Raw genomic sequence first — 21,330 nt, 5'->3', positions numbered from 1 at the left:
CCACATGTAAGCAGTGGGGAACTATGTTCCACTTTGAGAGTGAAGTATATTTTCATACATTATTTGGAATTCTTTTGCCTGAGACATTTGTGTCTTCTTTTCCATTTATTGAATTACTTATGTATAATAGTATGAATTAATGGATAGTTATTTTACAGTTTGTACCATACTTCAATACTATTATATTTATTTATTTTTGCTCAAATTGTTCCAGCTATGGCCACTGGGAACTCTTTTAGTTAATTCCTATGTCTCTTCGACATACCCCCCACCACTGTGTCTCTGTATTAGTTTATTTACTTTTGTTGGGGGGGGGAGGAGCATTTCCTTACTTTTTGACACTCTAAGATGTTCCAGGCTCATCTTATATGTTTCCTTTGCTGGCCTTAGATTCAGCCATTTCTCCAAAAAGCACTGTTTGCTTTTAGTAGAGAATGGTATTAGCAACCAATATCTGCGTGCTAGAGGTATTCTGCTCCTTACATATGAAGTAATTGGGTATTTTAAACAATGCAGTTTCAATAGATACAATTCACATCTTTTGAATATCAGTTTCTATCCATTCAGTTTGGTATGCTGTGTTGATTGTAATCTAATTAACTAAACCATCTTTCTCAGCATTGCCACATCATGTATTTTACTAATATGGAAAAGACATTCTCTTTGTTTTGAAAAACTGAAGTCTGCTTATAGAGTCAATGGCTGCTGGAGTCCCAGTAACTGGCTATACAAATATCATGCCCGTGGTGGAGGCTGAGCTATAGTTATTAGCTTAAAGTCATAGACTCCACCCTGAATTACATCAGTCCTGTCTAAGCTAGTTTACACGTAACCACTAAAGCAAGGCTGACAAGGTGGTGTCTCAGCTCGAGAAAATGTACCAAATACCACAATGCTGGACAAAATTTTAGAGACTTCTATGGACTGTTTTTTAATTGATGTGAACACTTCTTTTGGTGGAAGCCTCATTTTCTTCACTAGGCAAACTGGACCTTTCCAATTAGCATGCATAGTGTCTTCTCTTTTTTGCAGAAAGTCACCAACAAGGATGACTGACGATGTTGAGAGTGAAAAGGCGCTACTCCTGTAAACATTCTCTTCTCATGGGAACCTGATGGAGCTCTGAGACCTTTCTCTGTCTTTCAGTCGATTTTTTGAAGCTATAACTTTGTTTTGTTCTTAACTCTACTTTCTCTTAAAGCTTTTTTGATTTTGAAGAAACGTTTTGAAATTTCCTAATAGGTGAGAAAGTCATTTACATTCAACCAAATAAGATATTTATTTTGAACTTTTACATGTCTCAAGTCTTTTAACATTGAAATAGAAGTATTAATATTATCTATTTACTGCAATGGCTTCAAATCTTTATAGCATTGTGACACTTGGCTGTCGTTAAATAGTTTGTCCTCTTCTTCTCCTTTCCTATCCTAGATAGAGCTACATGGGATATAAAATTAAAGGTAATAAACATTATTGGTTTGAACACTTTTTTTGAGAACTTAATGATATATTTTAATATAATAAAATCCTCAAGAGGTGTATGAAAGCAACATGTGGAAATTTACCTCTTAGACAAAGTATATCTTGAAGTTTAGAATGTGTGCTGGTTGATAATCATTGTTCTATTCCATTAAAACAATTGTTTTCTCTTTCACAAATTACAAATTTTTTCTCCCGTAATCAGCAGGTTTGTGAGTAAAATTGCCAGAAAACTCAAACTGCAGGTAGCTACAGAGACCCTCAACCCTTTTTGTGAAACCCATTTTTCACAAAAAGCACTGGGTATACAAACTAATTTGCAGATGCTAACCATTTTCTCCTTCATGTTGGAAAGTGGTCGAAGAGAAAAGGGGACAGAACTGATAATTCAAAATGTTCCAGAGTCCTAAATTTACTTTGTTAAGAGTCAACCTCAGGCCTATGTGTTGAGTTATGGAGTTAGGAATAACTCAAATAAGCCTCTGATATCATGTAATATTTGCCCTTAATTCCAAAGTTACCAAATCTTGATGCTGTTCATAGGTACCAGATGGGGTTGGAAAGAAATGACTTATCCTAGAGACTGCAGCTTGTAAAAATATAGTTGATGCAATAGGGCCTCCTGGTAAAGATCCACTTTAAATGTTAACAAAACAGTCTATTGTGTTTCTATGAAAACTCCAGGTGGACAGAAGATGAGTAACAGTAGCAGGCAAAACCAGTTCTGATTCATCTGGATTTTTTAAAAACAATGTAAACATTTTTCACAGGAATGATAATGGATCCACGTACCATTTGTGCATTAAAACATTTTTAAGGAAGCAACTTAGAGTTTTCAATTTCTTTACATTGCCAAGGAAGGATGTTAAAAAATTTCTGCCTTCACCATCATTTCATTAAAAACTTGTTATATCAAAGCAAACAAATAAATAAATACATTTAGCTGTATATTGAAGTAAAAACTCTATAGCTACAAATGCATCTTTTAAATAGGTATTCTTAGTGTTTTAAATTTTTATTCATATTAGCAATAAGAGTTTTCCTATCCTGACTACCAACAATGAGGTGACTGTATTTTAAAACATGGTGCTTAGTTTATGAATGGGAAAAAACCTTCATCTCAGAAAAGCCCAAGAAAACTGGCTGAAAGCTGGTTCCTAGGGTAACAAGGCTCTGCATTCCTTACTTACAGTTGTGGTCATGGTCTCTTCGGTCACTATCTTCAGGGTGTCCACTACTGAGATGTAGCCGAGGCGCCGGGCAATGCCAAGGGCAGTATTCCCATTCTGGCAAAAGGAAAATGTGAATGAGGAATTAGCAAGCCTCATTCCACATTTTTTTGCTGATACAAAATGTAAGGTGAGTGTCTCATCAGACCCATCCCGCTGTCATACACAAAAAAAGTGTTTCATTAGAGACATACCTTGCACAAAACCCACCTAACCTGTTTGTACTCACACAGTAAAGTCTGGGCAGCTACACATGCAATCCAAGAGGCTTTTTAACGTTCTAAGTAAGCAGTCAATGAAACTAACACAATTTTTTTTTCTTACATGTGTACTTCCTGCTAGGTGACAATACAGCAGGTAGTTTTCACATATAAAACACTAATCATCTGTCTCTGAACAGTCCAGAACAATATGGTTATTGTCCTTCTTTCCTCATTCTACTGAATGCTCCGTTTATGCCTCTTCATGAAAGTACAATGAAAAATGTAAGAAGACACCAGAGTCCAGGCCCATCTATCTCCTCCCTCTTCTCCTGAGCTGGCCCTGAGTGCTTACCACAGTGAGTTCATTGGGGGAGGCATTGTTCTGAAGTAAGACGTTTATTATATGCGTATGTCCCTGCTGTGCTGCTTGATGTAATGGTGTATATCCATTCTGTAGAAGGAAGATGGAAGAGATGATTCTTAATTCCTTTGAAACAAAAATAAATGATTCTGGCAGAAACAAAAAAGGAAGGAGCTTACCTTTGTTTTGGCATTAACTTTTGCAGAATGCTGGAGCAGGAAATTAACAATCTTGATATTTCCGTAGTGGCAGCCCACATGCAGTGGTGTGTATCCCATCTGTAATTATTATTTTTTTTTAAAAAGAAGCATCATAATTATACTTTTACTAACAGCTATCCTAAACAGACGTAAAATCATTATTTAACCTTTCTTTTTGAGCTGGAAAAAGTAGGGTTTTTTTCTTCTCTATATAAAAAAATTGCCCTTGATAATTCTCAGCATAAGACTTAGGTATAAATTAAAATACCATTGCCCATAAAATTGTTAGCTCCTCAGAGTTCTTGCTTTATTTTTTATCAGCTCATCTTGTTCTTAGAACTCTTCAAGATAGAAAGGAAAGATGGACCAATTGACAGCATAGACAGACTGATTCAGCAGTTTCTTTCTCAGGGACAGAAGAGCACTTTATTGAGACTTGACTTGTTTATCGAATACTTTCTGAAAGCTTTAAATCTAGGCAAAAATGAAGGGGCTAAATAATAACACACGGCAGGAGGTGATCATCAGAATGCCTGATAGAGGTAGGAAGAAGCACAGAAACACTAAAAGGAAGAGGGAGGCTGGTATGAGCTCGGGTGGTCTGAGAAATATGAACTCGAACAAGGTATATCAAGTTAGTTTTTCGCCTTCCTACCTAGAGTCCCAGAGTTTGAAAACCACTGATTTAGACAAAGAAATGGATTGTTTCTCAAATTAGTATCCACTGACCCCTGAGAGTCTATAAGTTCTCTCTCTCTCTCTCTGTGTGTGCATGTATGTGTCTGTATACAATCTAGGTAATTATTTTTTTTTAAAATAAGGATATTCCAGATCCTTCTCTAGATGGCTGTGTTCATTATAACATACTACCCTGCAATTTCAGAGCCCCTGTTCATAATGACACGGGCAGTACCAGATCTCTGAAAGGGAGAACATTGACCTTTTATTACAATACTTCTAAACAAGAATAGGGGTGGGTGATCCATATTTTCAGGGGTCTGTATCTTATATGATGTCACTAGTGTCTTTATGGTGGCCCCAGCAAAGGAATACATTTGAATTTGAAAAAGAGATGCCCAAACCACTGTTGACTGTAGGAGGTGAAGATACCTTACCAGGGATGTGCTGCCCTAGAGAGGTGACTCTCGGTAGACTTTTTTTTCCCTTACATGTGTACTTTTTTGTCTCACAAAACAAACTGCCAGTGTACCCACACTGACCAGACTATCCCTGAAAAGCTCATCATAACCACATAGAGGAAACTGACTTACAGCCTCTAATGCCACTTAATACATGATGGAGGACATGCCTTTTCGGTGACCAGAATCCATTTGCCTGCTTTGCAGGGTTCTCCTTTTCAGTACAGAGGAACTCAGATACTGCACTCATGATCAGAATGCTGCTTAATAAGGGAAGCTTGAAAATAATGTGTCCAATAATGCTCAGTACAATTGGTTTAATTGATTGAAGTAACATTATTTCCCAGTTCAAAGAACTTCCCTTACAAGTCAAAACCATGTGGACCCAATATTTTCTAAAAATCTAAATATTAAAAAATTCTTTGAGATTTTAGTCAATTTGCCTAAGTTATAATACAACCATTTCTAATAGTTGTTGAGATGGATGTGTTGATTATATATATATATATATTTAAGACAGTGTTGATTATTTATTTATTTGAGACAGAGTCTTGCTCTGTCACCAGGCTAGAGTGCAGTGATGGGATCATGGCTCACTGTAGCCTCCCCTCCTGGGCTCAATCTATCCTCCTGCCTCAGTCTCCCAAGTAGCTGCGACTACAGGCATACACCACCACGCCTGGCTAATTTTTTCTATTTTTTGTAGGGCAAGGTCTCACTATGTTGTCTAGGCTGGTCTCAAACTCCTGGGCTCAAGTGATCTTCCTGCCTTGGCCTCCCAAAGTGCTGGGATTACAAGTGTGAGCCACCATGCCTGGCCTACATATTTTAATGAACAGGTTCTATTCATACTCATAGCTTCCCATCTCATTCTTACTAAAACCCTAAATCATTATAAAACAGTGTTAGGAGTTCTCTAATTCTAGTCTCCCCTATCCTCCTCATCCTCCATCCATACATCTTTTAATCCTCCCACCATTCTCTCCCTTGGTCGCTATGCTCCAGGGCACTGGTCTTCTTGCTGTTCCACAAACACTAAAGTGTTTTTTCAAAAATACGTGGGCATGGCCAAGAAGATTGAACTAGCATTCAGAGAAATCAGATGTGGGCTCCTCCATTCATTGGGGTTACCGGCATTCCCATACAAAATAGCACCTCACATAAATACGCTCAGAGAGGTGGGACGTGAGCAATTCTTTCCAATCAGCAGTAACAAAATTTTCAACGACTAGTTTTTTCTTGAGTAGCTAAATAAACAAGCAAACATATAAAGAGCCATAGCCCAGCAAACGGAGTAGCCTCTGCCTCTTTGCCATGGCAGCCTCACTGATAACATCATTACAAGCTGATTAGGTTTTTCCTTCCTTCCTTTGGGCAACACTGGATAGAGCTCAGGAAAACCCTGCAAAATACATTCGAGTCTTTAACTACTTTCCTTCCTTTTTTCCTCTCTTGATTACCAAGTAGTAGATGTTTACGTCCATTCACTGATCAGGCTGCACTTCTGACTGATGAGAACAGGGGAAAGGAGGGTCTCAGCAGCCAGGAGCCTGGACCTCAGAGGCAGACTGTCTGGGTTTGGGACCCAGCTCTGCTACTTACTATCTGTGTGAATTTGGACAAGTTACTGAACCTCTCTGTGCATTGGCTTATGCATTATAAAAGGGACTTTAGTAATAGTACCAAGCTCATTGTGTTGTCATAAGGATTAGCTATGTTAACAATTATTTCACCAGTGTCTGACACATAGGGTTAGCTATTATTACCTCATGATGAAAACAGTGCCTGGCACATCATCACTGCTCAATAAATATTTTAAATATTTGGTAAATTAATGATTGAAAACAGGAAAAGATCAGCTCGGGTGTGGTGGTTCATGCCTGTAATCCCAGCACTTTGGGAGGCTGAGGCGGGCAGATCACCTGAGGCCAGGAGTTCAAGACCAGCCTGGTCAACATTGCAAAAACCCAGTCTCTACTAAAAATACAAAAAGTACAAAAAAAAAAAAAAAAAAAATTAGCCAGACGTGGTGGCATGTGTCTGTAGTCCCAGCTACTCAGGAGGCTGAGGTGGGAGGATCACTAGACCCTGGGAAGTTGATGCTGCAGTGAGCCATGATCATGCCCATGTACTCCAGCCTGGGCAACAGAGTGAGACTCTGTCAAAAAAAAAAGAAAAGAGAAAAGAAAAATGAAAAGAAATTGTCATTTCTACCTCTGGCTCAGCCTATCCCATTTCTGATACCCCTTATAATTTTGCTAACCAGGCCAGGCATAGTGGCTCACATCTGTAATCCCAGCACTTTGGGAGGCCGAGGCCGGCGGATCACCTGAGGTCAGGAGTTTGAGATCAGCCTGCCCAATATGGAGAAACCCTGTCTCTACTAAAAATACAAAAAATTAGCCAGGCGGTGGGTGCCTGTAATCCCAGCTACTTGGGAGGCTGAGGCAGGAGAATCACTTGAACCCGGGAGGCGGAGGTTGCAGTGAGCCAAGATCACACAATTGCACTCCAGCCTGGGTGACAAGAGCGAAACTCCATCCCCCACCAAAAAAATAAATAAATAATTTTGCTAACCATTTTTCTTTCCTCTGGCATGCTCATCTCAGCTTATAGACATATTTTTATGTTTCCATCTTAGAAACAAAAAGTACTCCTTTCAAATATTTGTCCTTTTCTCTAGGTTTCTATCCTTTCAAAACTAAACTTCTTGAAAAAAAAATCTTCATACACTATTCCGCCCATTCTCCCTACATTTCATCATCTCCACTACTCTAGTAAAACTGCTTTATAATATCCCAAGTGCCCAGCCATGCATGGCATGCATGGACTTTGAGCTTCTCTTATCTGAAACACTTTGACAGTTTTTCATAATTTGACAGCCCTATCATATTCTTTCGTCATTTCTCCTCTACCTTTGGACAGGCCCTCCTTTGCCTCCTTCATCCACTATAAAATGGAGTGGATCCCAAGGGTTTTGTCTTTGGTTTGTGCCACATTTTTCCTTGAGGATTACACCTACTTTCACAGTGTCAGCTAATACCTTTATTGCGATGATTCAGAAATCTGCATCTTTAGTCCAGCCATCCTTTCTGTGTCCAGATCAATATGTGAGTCGTTTATTGGGTTTTCCTACTCGAATGGCCCCTAGGTAATCTATAATTCAACACACTCAATACGAAACTCATAGTCCTCTTTCCCCAACTGGCTTTGTCTCCTTTATTCTCTGTCTCATTGAATGGTACTTGTGATCACCCAGTTGCACAGGTCAGATCCTTAGTTTCATCCTGAATTTCTTGCTTCTCCTCAGTCCCCATACACACATGGTCTTCAGATCTTTTTTTTTTTTTTGAGATGGAGTCTTGCTCTGTTGCCCAGGCTGGAGTGCAGTGGCACCATCTTGGCTCACTGCAAGCTCCGTCTCGTGGGTTCACACCATTCTCCTGCCTCAGCCTCCCGAGTAGCTGGGACTACAGGCACCCGCCACCACACCCAGCTAACTTCTTTGCATTGTTTTAGTAGAGACGGGGTTTCACCGTGTTAGCCAGGATGGTCTCGATCTCCTGACCTTGTGATATGCCTGCCTCGGCCTCCCAAAGGTCTTCAAATCTTACCTGTTTGTATGTCTTTTAATTATTTCTCTAATTTCTCTCCTGTTCCTCAGTGTCTCATCTGCCACTTAGTTCAGGCCTTCTTCATTCTTCATTTGGATTTCACAATAGCCTAACTGCCCCTGCTCCAAGGTTTAAAATCAACTTATTCTTTGCATTGTTTCCCAGGATCTTTGTAAACCAGACTGCTGATCTTATCACATTTGTGTTTAAAACCTTCAGTGGCTTCTCAGCGCACACAGGATAAAAAGCTGAACAGCTTAGCCTGGTACATTAAGGCCCTCTGAGATCTTCTTAATTTTCTAGCAATATCTTAAGACATAATCCCCGTTTTTCTTCTCACGTTCCCATGATACTGAACAAGCTATAGCTTCCTCTATCCTACCTTACCTTTGTCAAAAAACTTAGTTATTACCTAATACTCTAAAATTATATATATATTTCTAGATATAGGCCTATGGTCAAAATCAGGCTTTGTAATAATTAGCTTTGGGACCTTATGCAAGTAATTACTTTTTCTGTGCCTCAGTTTTCTCATCTGTAAAATGAGGATGTTAATTTCACCAGCGTCATAGGGTAGTTGTAAGAATTAAACAAAATAATAACTATAAAGCACCGAGAATAGTAGCCGGCACAGAGAAAATGGGTAATACATTGTTTTATTTTATTATGATGATGACTTTGTTATTATAATACTATGTGTTTTGCTCTCTAAACTATGAATTCTATGAGGGCAAGGAATGTATCTCCCAGGTAAGAATTTGGTGACCAGTAGGGAATCTATAAATAAACGTGAAATGAGTAAGCATCACATAAGTTCTCAAAGCTTTTTACGCTTTTACACACATTTAAAGAAATCCAGTGTAACTCCTGATCCCTAATTAGTGTCCTCTAAGAATCAATGCCTTTCAGGGGTGGTCTAAATAAAATGCTTCCGGACATTATCCTTCTAAAAAGCAAAAGCAGTGGCTTCATCTCTATCAAACAACATTGATTATTATACCCTGTGGCACAATTTAGCTTAAAATCATTTGGTGAAACTTCAAATGCAAAAGGGGGGTGGGGTATAAAGGGTCAGCAAACTGGAGGGGTGCAGGGGGAGAGGACTGCAAAGGCTGTTACCAGGATTTTCTAGTCTTTTCCTCGTCAGCGAGAAGAGGTCTTGATATTTTATTATTATTATTGTTTCATGTAAGCTAATGAGTTGAATGGTATACATCCCACCTGTGGGCTGCTTGGGGCTGTCTTCTTTACCAGCGAGAATGTGAACATTCCTGGGATACAACAAACTCCTTATGCACAAAACTAAGCAGCAAATGCAAGCAACCCAGCTATCTGCACTTCTGCTGTGCTCTAGTTATAGGACAATCATGGCTTCACTTCCTTTTGGTGGCTGTGACCTTTGCAGAGAAGAGAAAGGAAAGGAATAGAGGTTGTGAAGGACAGAGAGATGCTTTCTGAAGTGAGATGCCCTGCTCCGTTCATAAAGGGCAGGAAAAGTTACATGCCGCAAGGTATTATAAGGAGTATAAAAATGACTATGTGGCCAGGCACGGTGGCTCATGCCTGTAATACCAGCATTTTGGGAGGCCAAGGCAGGTGGATCACCTGAGGTCAGGAGCTTGAGATCAGCCTGGCCAACATGGCGATACCCTGCCTCTACTAAAAATACAAAAATTATCTGAGTGTGGTGGTATGCGCCTGTAGTCCCAGCTACTCAGGAGGCTGAGGTGGGATCGCTGGAATCCGGGACGTGGAGGTTGCAGCAAGCCATTACATTCCAGCTTGAGTGACAGAGTGAGATTACCTTTTGGAGGAAAAAAAAAAAAAAAAGACTACCAAATGGAACCTGAGTTGGGCTGGGTTAGGAGGAAGCTGTGGTGGAGTCCTGAGACTCGTACACATCAAGGGGCCGTGTGTGCAAATGGAAAACAGACGGAGGCAGAGCAGTACTTGTTTCTCTCCTCCCCCACCTGGCTTTGAGAATCTTCACCATACTCCCTGGCTGAATTTTAGGGCATGCCTTGGATGTGCTGGGGCAGAAAAATGTTGAGAAACTTGACCCAGACCTTGCCTTCTAGAGTTTCATATCTACAAAAAGGAGAGAGAACCTAATAAAGTGTTTGAGTCTGTCTGTCTGTCTGTCTCTCTCTCTCTCTCTGTGTGTGTGTGTGTGTGAATAAGCAATATGGAATGAAGATATTTACCATGAAGTTGCAAATTTCCAAAGTCAATAATTATTTCCTGATGAAAGTATTCAAGCAACATAAGAAAATAAGCTAAATTCAATCTCATTTTGGTGTCAGTACCCTTTTATCTAGCTAATTTGGGATAGTATTTCTATATTACTAGTTACTTCAATATGTCCATATACATCAGAACCTACTTATATTACATATAAAAATTTTATTCACAATATTTAGTAGTCATTCTTTTTCATGTCAAATATGGCATATAGAAAGAAAACATATGTGGCCGGGCGCTGTGGCTCACGCCTGTAATCCCAGCACTCTGGGAGGCTGAGGCATGCGGATCATAAGGTGAAGAGATCAAGATCATCCTGGCTAACATGGTGAAAACCCATCTCTACTAAAAATACAAAAATTAGCTGGGCGTGGTGGTGCACGCCTGTAGTCCCCGCTACTTGGGAGGCTGAGGCAGGAGAATTGCTTGAACATGGGAGGCGGAGGTTGCAGTGAGCCGAGATCAAGCCACTGCACTCTAGCCTGGTGACAGAGCGAGACTCTGTCTCAAATAAAAAAAAAAAAAAGAAAACATATGTTACAGTAGATGACACAAATCTGATATTAAGCATATAAAGAAAAATTTCAGAGAAATGTGATTAATGTGAAGCTATATCTTTGACGATGACATGAAAAGTCTTTTATTTTTCTGTGTTTGAATTGTGGCATTATATAAGACTAATCAGTAATTTTTTTTTTCATTTTGAAATGAGAGTTTTTTTGTCTGAGAGAGGGAGAATGCAGGCAAGACTGCACAGACCATTAGGAATTTAGCAAGTGAGTAATATTTAAATAAGCCTTAATTTATCCTGTTTCATAAATCGTGCTGAACGAACATAGGGGTCATAAATTACAAGTTTTTCTATTTGTCTATTTGTCTGCATTTAAAAAATCCATCACACAAACTAAGAGAGGTACAAGCTTTCACATTCTGCCCCTAAAGGAGCATCTGTTGTAAGGAGGCTCAATAGTGTTAATATAGTGGGAAATTATTATACAGTTAGGATCAAGTACCCAGGCCGTTAAAGACAAAAGTCCCTGGAATATGGCAATCAGAGACTTTAGTGTCCCTTGCATAAATATATATTTAAAATACTACATAGAAAAGAGATGATTAAAGGGTTTGTTCTCCTAATATGAGTATAGTTTCTTCCTTACTGCGGTCACCAAATGGACACATTCTTTCCCGTGTGGAAAGGGAGGGGTGTATACCTTTGTCTGAGCGTCCACATGAGCCCCTTGGTTTACGAGGACTTCTGCCACATTCACTCGATCTTCTTGAGCAGCCAAATGGAGTGGGGTCAGGCCACTCTGCAAAAGATTCAAAGGGCACAGTCATCTTACGGGAAGTAATGTCACACACATAGCCACCATGTTTGAGAAACCACTTGTGAATTCTAAGATGGTAAGCCAAGAATTTCTATGTAAGAAAAAGCCTATGGAATAAATTTATATGCTTGGGAGGCTGAGGCAGGTGGATCACATGAGCCCATGAGTTTGAGACCAGCCTGGCCGACATGGCGAGGCCCCATCTCTACAAAAAGTAGCCAGGTGCAGTGGCATACACCTGTAGTCTCAGCTACTTGGGAGGCGGGAGAATTGCTTGAGCTCAGTAGGAGGAGGTTGCAGTGAGTGAGAGAGCGCCACTGCACTCCAGCCTTGGTGACAGGAGTGAATAAAACCTCTCTCTCTCTCTCTCTGTCTCTCTCTCTCTCTCTCTCTATATATATATATATATAGTATACTGTCTTAGCACTGTGGCAACATTAGTATCTGTAGGCAGGAAAAATTGTAGGCATTCTCAAAAGTGTAAGAAATGGAGTGAGCCTTGTATACTCATCACAGACTTAGCAATTATCAAAGTTTTCCTATATTTGTTTCATCTATTCTTCTTTTCCTTTTCACTCATTTATTTGTGGCAGTATTAAAACAAATCTAGACATTATAACATTTACCCCCATACACTTCAGTGTTCATCTCCAAAAATTAGACTTTATTTTTTACAAAATTATGCAAGAGTTTTAATATATTGTCAATGGCACTAGCTTTACCAAAAATTATTTAAATGATATCTGTTTACTAAGTGAACATTGACATATGCTGATAATATTTTCTCCATATTAATTCCCAAGGTCTAATGAATATTTTCTGTATGTCACTCTGGGTAGGAAAGATCGCCTGTGGAATGTAATGTGAATGCAAGATCATGAGAATTTCCAGGTCATTTAGATGATGTATGGGTTTAACAAGACTGATACAGTATTTGAAACTAACCCTATTAGAGAATTTGCAGAACACGTGGTTGCTCTCATGACCAAGAAAAAAAATTACTAAGACTATTCTCTGGTTGTAAAAAGCCTCTTTACATTGTAAACCATTTTTTTGTAATATTTAAGAGAAAGTGAGCTGTTGTAAGTGCTTTCAGATTTTTTGCTTTCATCCATTATGAGCACAGAAGTTAATATCTTAATCCTGGAAGTCTTTTCTCCCCCTCTAGCATCTGTGCAATGAAAATATCAGCCTGTCCTATTTGTCAGAGGAAAGGAGGTAATCAAAGGCAGTTTTAGGAAGAGCACAGAGCCTTCTAGATGTGCAACATTATTTATTCAGGGGTTGTTATTCCATCAGAGCAATTATGGAATGCAGAGAGAGTCAAGCTGGGACTTTTTAATAATGTTTACAGAATTTTGGAGGAAGCTCACTCGAACTGAATCAAGGGGGAAATGTGAAAAGCAGGACTGATGCATTCACTTGCAATTCAAGAAAAATAAGCCAGGGCCAAAATTGGCACCACCCAAACACTGACCTCATCATAGAACCGTGTTCCATGTTCTACTTCAGAGGAAATAATATTGTCAGCCATAATATTTTGTGAGTGTCATGGTCACCTATTCTAAGTTTGAGACTTTTGACACTGACGGTGCTTTACTGAGTAGCTCTCAGCAAAGACTGAGAAATGCGTTGTGGGCACATGTTGTCCTCTCACGCTCCCACGTCTAGGTGCCTGCTGCTCACCTGGCTTACCCACTCACTGATGGAGTCACCTCAGGCTTCCCTGGCCTTTCTCTCTTCTCATTTCAATAAAGGGGCAAGTTAGTACATTTATTTGCAAACCTACTATGTGCTCACCTCAATTAAAACTATCATAATCCTGCATTTAAACTCTGTTTTCTTGCTTGTCTTCCTCAAACCACTGTGAGCTTATTGAGGCAAGTATTGTATCTTTAATTTTTATATAACCAGTGTCCAGCATCTAGCATTTAATCTACCCATTCATTGATTAAATCAGAGAAAAAAAGTCAAACATTTTTCTTAGGTAGAACAGGATAAATTATATAAATAACATTTTATTTTTATATTCATGGCTTTATTAAAAGATTTTAAAAAACGACCACAGCCCTGTTTGAGTTCAGAAGTTACCTGTTAATCTTTTATGGCATTTTGATCATTGCTCATTTTAAAAATAGCACTTAGGGCTGGGCGTGGTGACTCGTGCCTGTAATCCCAGCACTTTGGGAGACCAAGGTGGACGGATCCCCTGAGGTCGGGAGTTCGAGACCAGCCTGACCAATATGGAGAAAACCCGTCTCTACTAAAAATACAAAATTAGCTCGGTGTGGTGGTGCATGCCTGTAATCCCAGCTACTCGGGAGGCTGAGGCAGGAGAACTGCTTGCACCCTGGAGGCAGAGGTTGTCGTGAGCTGAGATTGCATCATTGCACTCCAGCCTGGGCAAAAAGAATGAAATTTTGTCTCAAAAAAAAAAAAAAAAAAAGAGAATTTATTTGAAACAGAGAAAACATCAAATTAAAATAGCAACAGCTCTGTTTAATATTCTTCCAGTTGTATAAAAAATATAGCATTGGGGTCTGCAAAACCTATATGGAAAAATAGGGACATCAAAAGCAAAATTGAATCAAATTGAACAGTAGCACCTCAACAATAACTTGGGGTTCATGATCATTTTTCCTTAAGAGTACTGGGAAAGTCCTGGTTACTAGTAAAAAAAAAGAAAGTAAAAACAATAAAGTGTTTAGTTCAACATAAATTATGAAAGCTAAATCTTTCTTTCAATAGTTATTTTTTAGCAAGGAAATAAAATGTAGTGTTATATGAGAAGAGGGAAAGGTAGGCAGGAGAAGGGAGGAGGGAACAGTGAGTAATTGATGCTTAAAACACTGACAACTCAGGAAAAACTGACAAAAACTGAGAGACAGTTCCTTATTGAATAATAAAAAGTTTTGCTGCTTTTCTGTTTTCATATGAGGGCATGTTTAGTGCTTTATACTGAAAATGACAACTGAGAAAGGATGCAAGGATTTACAAATGCCTTCTCATTAGATCGTTTCTAATGAGAAGTTAGAAGTTAAAAGTATTAGAAGTTCTCAGAAGTTCCTCAAGTTCAACATGCTAATGGAAAGCCAGCTGATCTTTTAGAATTCCTCTAGGAATATCTCTGTTTGTGTATCATTTATTTAGGAAGGTGGCCAGAAATTTCCAGGTTTCCCTGGTTTACTATATGTCTTTGAGTCTTCAGAATTCCTTTCGTTAATTTCCACTTTACTAAAGCAAGCACAGAGAAAATTTTTGCCCTGAATATTTTTAGCCTAAAATCATTCTATGAGTCTAAGGTGAATTCAAGGCTGGGTATATATTGTACCAGTTAGCTGCAGGATTTTGAAGAAACAAAGTCGGTCACACTGCAGTTTGGTATCAAACCTACTGGAAATATTCAATGTAAACCAATTGTGAAAGTACTACATTGTTTCTGGAAGAACTGGTGAAATACAATATTATGGGCTCAGAAGAGAAAATACACTCTGATACCAGCATGTGCTTCAATTTGGGAAACAAAAGGTCCTCTTTGTCATAAAGACAAGTTGAGTTTTGAGGCAAGCCATTACAATTCTTGTCTCTAAATTGGTATATAAAACTATAGAAAATTCAAAAGATCAAACAAATCTTAACTATAATGACTATTATGAAATTGCTTTGTTATTCCCATTAATGCTGAGACATGCACTCATAAAAGGAATGTTTAACAAGAAAAAAAGAAAATTAAAAAAATTAAAAAAAATTTTGCTCTGTAATGACCAAAAAAGATTTTCACAATACTAAAACTAAAAAAACATATCCCTGGTCTCCCGTATATGTCTTTTGGTCTACAGAATTTGTTAAATGATAAACTTGAGAATTCAGATTGATATGGAGTGAGCTTTTTCCAAAATTGTAAAAATTCTAAAATTAAAAAAAGATTTTTTCTTAGTCAAAAAAGTGTTGAATGTTATCTCAGTGAATCCTCACAGCATCTCCTGAAGTCAGTATTATTATCTCCACGTACTAAAGGACAAAACTGAGCCTCAGAGAGGTGATAGAACTTGCCTGAATGACACAGGAAGAATCTGACTTAGGATTCAAACTCTCTGTGATTTCAAAACACACACACATGTGTTAAAAGTATTTAAATTACTTGTTATTTGTCAACATAAGACTATTGCTATTTTGAAACCCTACTCCAATATCTGAGCTAGGGCTGAGAAATATCATAGCTATGCCCACACCCAGCAGGCAGAAGAGAAGCTAAATGCCAGAGAGTGGAGCTTATCATGAATCTGAGGGCCCTTTTGCATGGTTTCCTATTATCTGAAGATTTAGAAACACCTGTCTTGTGTTTTGGGCAAATCTTAATGAGCAATTCAGCAAAGCTAAATTCTTTGATATATACAGGGAGAGGCAGTAACTTCATTAACATGTTTCTGGTTAATTGTGGGCTGAACTTTCACTTTGCTTGATAAAACTCTAGTCTTTTCTTTATGAATAATGAGGATATCAAAGATGACAGCATGGGTGTTAGAAGAGTTTAGGGAATAGTCTTCACAAGTTCCTTCAAAATTGCCAGCAACTTCCCCTATCTACTCCATAAAATAGCTACGCTAAATTTGTTATTAAAATGAACTCACAAAGGCAGCAATATTTCCCATTTCTCTTTGTAACCTAGAACTTAAAAACGGATGAGCAAGGAGCAGGACCCCAAAAATGTTCGTGGAATAAAGCAATGGGCTACAGTTTGCAACTACTTATTTGCTATGTTATGGTGAAGTAACAATGGTGCTCTTCGAATTAACATTATAACAAAACTTTATGTTACTACAAAAACTTCCTGGACTTCATTTTTATGGCTATATGTATATAGAGTCACCTGCAAATACACTCATTGTCTGACTGAATTATCTGAATTATTTGTTTACCATTATCTTTCTCTCTCTCTCTCTCTCTTTTTTTTTTTTTTTTTAAAGACACAGGGTCTCACTCTGTCACCCAGGCTGGAGTATAAAGAAGCAATCACGGCTCACTGCAGCCTCGATCTTCTGAGCTCGAGCAGTCCACCTGCCTTGCCTTCCCAAAGTGCTGGGATTAAATGCCTGAGCCAGAGTAACTGGCCCTATTGACTGTTTTTCTTATTGTTTAAACAGATTGTTTCCAAATTTTTGCTCTGTTAAGTAACACTTCGGTAAACAACTTGGTGCAATATTATACTTTACACATCCTATTTGACCCAGATCTTCTGTGAATTCTTAGTGACCTTTCTGAGGGGTGAGGTTTTGGTGTGCTGCATGCTTTGTCAAGAAAGAAGTGGGTTACCTTATTGCTCAGGTTCACATTCGCATTTCTACTAAGGAGCAGCGACACCATGTCCACATGCCCTTCCTGAGCTGCGAGATGGACGGAAGCAATTCCTTGCCGGGTAACTGCGTTGGCATCAGCACCATATTCCAGCAGAGTTGTTGCTATGTCCATCTGGTTCTTTTTGGCAGCGATGTGCAGTGGCGTATAACCATTCTGTCAACACAAATCACTTGGTCACATGCCCAGGAACAAGATAAAAATGTGTACAGTGCATTTTCAAATAGTAGCTGTCTCTTTCTAGTGGTTTTCTATGATTGCTGAAGAAATCATGATTAAGTAAGCAAATACTGGTAAACCAAGTGATACTATGAATATAGTGCCCTCATGTCTCCTGCATTCCTAAGTAGTAGGGAAAACATAACTTAATATGGACATTTTATTTAATTATTTATTTATTTTATTTTATTTTTTGAGACGGAGTCTCACTCTTCGCCCAGGCTGGAGTGCAGTGGCGCCATCTCAGCTCACTGCAAGCTCCGCCTCCCGGGTTCACGCCATTCTCCTGCCTCAGCCTCCCGAATAGCTGGGACTACAGGCGCCCGCCACTGCGCCCGGCTAGTTTTTTGTATTTTTAGTAGAGATGGGGTTTCACCGTGTTAGCTAGGATGGTCTTGATCTTCTAACCTCCCAATCCTCCCGCCTCGGCCTCCCAAAGTGCTGGGATTACAGGCGTGAGCCACTGCGCCCGGCTTAACATGGACATTTTAAGCAAAAAGAGTCAGAGTATTATTGGTTTTCTAAAAGGAATATAGATTTCCCTTTTACAGGAAGTTATGTTACAACATGCTCAATAATTACTTGCTTTATTTAAATTGAGGACAGGAGGAAGAAGCAACAAACAATCAGTTATCACTAGGGCATGTACAGAGCCATTCATTCTTTTCTTTAAAAAAAATACCTTTAATGGCCATCTATTGCTTACAAGTTGAAATTTTTAATGTTCATGGAAGTTAAGACACTATAATCTCTTCTCATGTGGCCCTTTGATTTCCTCCTTTACAAAACTTGTCTTTATGCTGGTCTGTCATCCTGCACATCCCCCAAACAGAATAGAGTCTCATGTTTCTCTGTCTTGCCTTACTCTACAAGAATGCTCTTCCCTAACATGCCCAGGAGCCAGCATCTGTCAGCTGAAAATTCAGCTCAACGGTCACACCCTCCATGAGGTTTTTTATTTCTTCCCACCCCTCAAGCCTCAACCCCTACCTCCAACCCTGACTGACTCTTATCAAAGTCCTGGGGATATTTAGTGGTACTCTTTTGTTTACTTATCTATCCCCTCCTACTAAATATACATTTGTTAAGGGCACATATTGTGTCATATTTGTCTTTGTGTCTCTCTAGTGCCTCACAATAACTGCCACGTATTAATTACAGGAAGAAAGGAATCCTCAGATTTTGAATCAAGAGTACCAGAGCTTTCAGCACATTCTGGCATCCTTCTCTTGGCTAACCCCTGATAACCACAGAGAGACAATCAAGATTCCCTTGATAAACTGTTGGTCAGCTGTGCCTCAGGAGCCATCAGGGTCTCCTGCCCCAAGAAAGAGTTTTGGGGGATGTTGCCCTAGTTCACAGTCACTTACAAGAAGTGCAAGATTACATTTTGACATGGACATAAACCTGAGTATATCGAATATGCTAATGACAAATTAGAATGATTTTTTTTTTTCCACAGACAGGAAGGTTTAGAAAAAGAAAATAGAATCTAAGAATTTGTATTTGGAAGTACGATCCAAATCTGGACAATGGATCAGTCACAATCCTTTTGAGCCATGTAGAAGGATCAGAAACAACACAGAGGGTTTTGAGGGTCTGCTGCACTCAGTACTCAGCCATCCTGCTGCAATGACCCTCACATTTCAGTCACTGGCATGTCCAAGTCCAACAGCATTCCTCACTTCACAAACCCTTATATCAACCCATGAAAGTGGAAATGTCACTTCTAGACTCTTCTGAAACTAGCCTCTGCCAAACTGGATGAGCCAGGGTAAAAGAAGATTTTATATCCCTATTTTTAATTTTGACCTATTGCCATCTGAAAACCCCAGCTGCCCTGAGAAGCATTTGGCCCTCTGCTGGGACACACCCTTCAGAGACCGATGCCCTCAGAGCCAACTGCAGAGCTTTGGTCTGAGCCCAACGCTGCAATGAGGGACAGGAGGAGGGGAGTTGTTTCATCTCCCCAACACTCCAGCATAAAAGAGAAAATTCACAAAGCAGCACTAACATAGGAAATATAATTAGTCAATGTGTCTAACACTAACCTAACTACTTCAAGTGGTAAAGACAAGATAAACTCAGAATTTAGCTTCTTATCATGTATCTTCTCTCTTTTTGCTTTTGCTGTTGACATAATCTTCAGGTTAGTCACTTCTCAACCCCTAACTAAGGTAAAGTAGCTCAAGACCCTCTCACACATGAAAATCTTGTTTACTTCTAATGCCACCAAAAAGTATCCTATGTCCTAAAAAATTTTTTTAATCAAGAGAACTGTAGCAGTCAGGCATGGTGGTGCATGCCTGTAGTCTCAGCTACTTTAGAGGCTGAGGCAGGAGGATCACTTGAGCTCAGGAGCTCAAGACCACCCAGGGCAACATAGGGAGAGTCTGTCTTTAAAACTCTGAGAGAGACAGACAGACAGAGACAGGGAGAGACAGATACAGAGAGAGAGAGACAGACAGACAGACAGACAGAGACGGACAGACCCAGCTCTGTAATATATGCCAATTCCAGACACATTACTATTATTGCTCAAGGATTTATCTTGAGCTCCTTACATGAGACACAAAGGAAAGTACAAAGCAAGGGAAAAATGACTCATGTATTATTTTACTATGAAAAGTTAATCTCAGAAAGACTTAATAAATATCTTCAAATAATAAGCACATTTATCTTGAGGCTTCTAATGGAATTTTCTAAATTTTCTAAGTTGTTTCTTCTTTGTGAAAATTAAAATGATCCTCACTTGCCACACTAAGAAAGGCAGATGCATCTATCAAAAGAAAAATTAAATAGCAAGTGATTCAACTGTAGAATAATTTTGACCTATATGTTTTTTTCCCTCTTGATGTAGAGGATAAAGCGCTTGCCACATGTGCTTTTGTATTTCAAAATTAAAGTAAAAGCAAATGCAACTTAAAATTATCAAAAGTAATATATAGCATTTAAATCATAATTGAATTTGTTTCAAGAACTTTCACAAATATACTGATCCACATCAATAGATATGTTGCATATTTTATGGAAGAGAAACCTGATAAATAATACTTAAAACTTACTATCTCTTCTACAATTAGTATCCAGGTTATACCTGAACTCAAGCCAATCCTCTTGCCAGCATAAGGTCCTGCCACAGGAAATAGATTGGACTAAAATAGATTAGAGCAGCCCATCTACTTTTCAGTACCCCAATTTCCTGAAACCTCATCACATTTCTAGGACATGTATGAGTAAGACAATACATTGGTAATTTTAAAAGAGAAGAAAGGAGAAGAAAGGGTAAGAAGAAGGCATCACATACTCTAAGAAAAAGGACAAAGGATGTGATTTGATGAAGAGTTAACATTGAGGTTGCTGCTGTCACATCCATATAGTAATCATGCCCTATTGAGGCTCTGTCCCTTATCTCTCACCACTGTCAGAATTCAGGAATGCCTGAACTTCCCTAGAGTAAAGAAGACCGATTGCCTGCTCTGTATTTGTTCTCCTTTCTTTTTTAGCAAAACCAAACAAACCCCCAAATCAAAACACAAAAAATAAAAGCAAAACAAAACAAACACACAAACTTCTCTGGCAGTGTGCTCAGCACTATTTCTCAACTTTTTTTGCACATAGAAGTGGCCAGTGGGGTGTAAGGAGATGTGGTTTGGTGGAACTTCTGGGAAAGCCCTGTTGTGCTGACTTTCTTGCTGCCTGTGGCTTGAAAGTAAATTTGGCAACCAATCAACTCTCTTTGAAGGGAAAAGCCAAAGATTCATTGCAATCCATGTTAAAATATCCACGTCATTTTTCACAGAATTAGAAAAAGCAACCCTAAAATTCATAGGGAATGAAAAAGGAGCCCAAATAGCCAAAGCAATCCTAAGCAAAAAGAACAAAGCTGGAGGCATCATATTACCTAACTTCAAATTATACTACAAGGCTATAATAACCAAAACAGCATGGCACTGTTATAA

General features: G+C 39.0%; 1 protein-coding gene across 46 annotated transcripts in view; it reads right to left on the bottom strand.

Annotated features, from left to right (window-relative positions):
* The window catches only part of ANK3 (ankyrin 3), a 701,337-nt gene that overhangs the window by 143,114 nt on the left and 536,893 nt on the right, over positions 1-21,330 (bottom strand). For all 46 annotated transcript variants that reach the window (XM_074002067.1, XM_005565791.5, XM_005565789.5 and 43 more), the window contains 5 exons: positions 17,108-17,305; positions 11,678-11,776; positions 3,452-3,550; positions 3,264-3,362; positions 2,670-2,765 (listed from right to left, as the gene is read on the bottom strand). In XM_074002067.1, the coding sequence (XP_073858168.1) occupies positions 2,670-2,765; positions 3,264-3,362; positions 3,452-3,550; positions 11,678-11,776; positions 17,108-17,305 (591 nt within the window). The remainder of the gene's footprint in view (positions 1-2,669; positions 2,766-3,263; positions 3,363-3,451; positions 3,551-11,677; positions 11,777-17,107; positions 17,306-21,330) is intronic.

This window comes from Macaca fascicularis, chromosome 9 (assembly GCF_037993035.2).
Source record: "Macaca fascicularis isolate 582-1 chromosome 9, T2T-MFA8v1.1".
NCBI classification, from domain to species: Eukaryota; Metazoa; Chordata; class Mammalia; order Primates; family Cercopithecidae; genus Macaca; species Macaca fascicularis.
The sequence above is the reverse complement of the archived record's forward strand: the minus strand, read 5'-3'. Positions and strand labels throughout refer to the sequence as shown.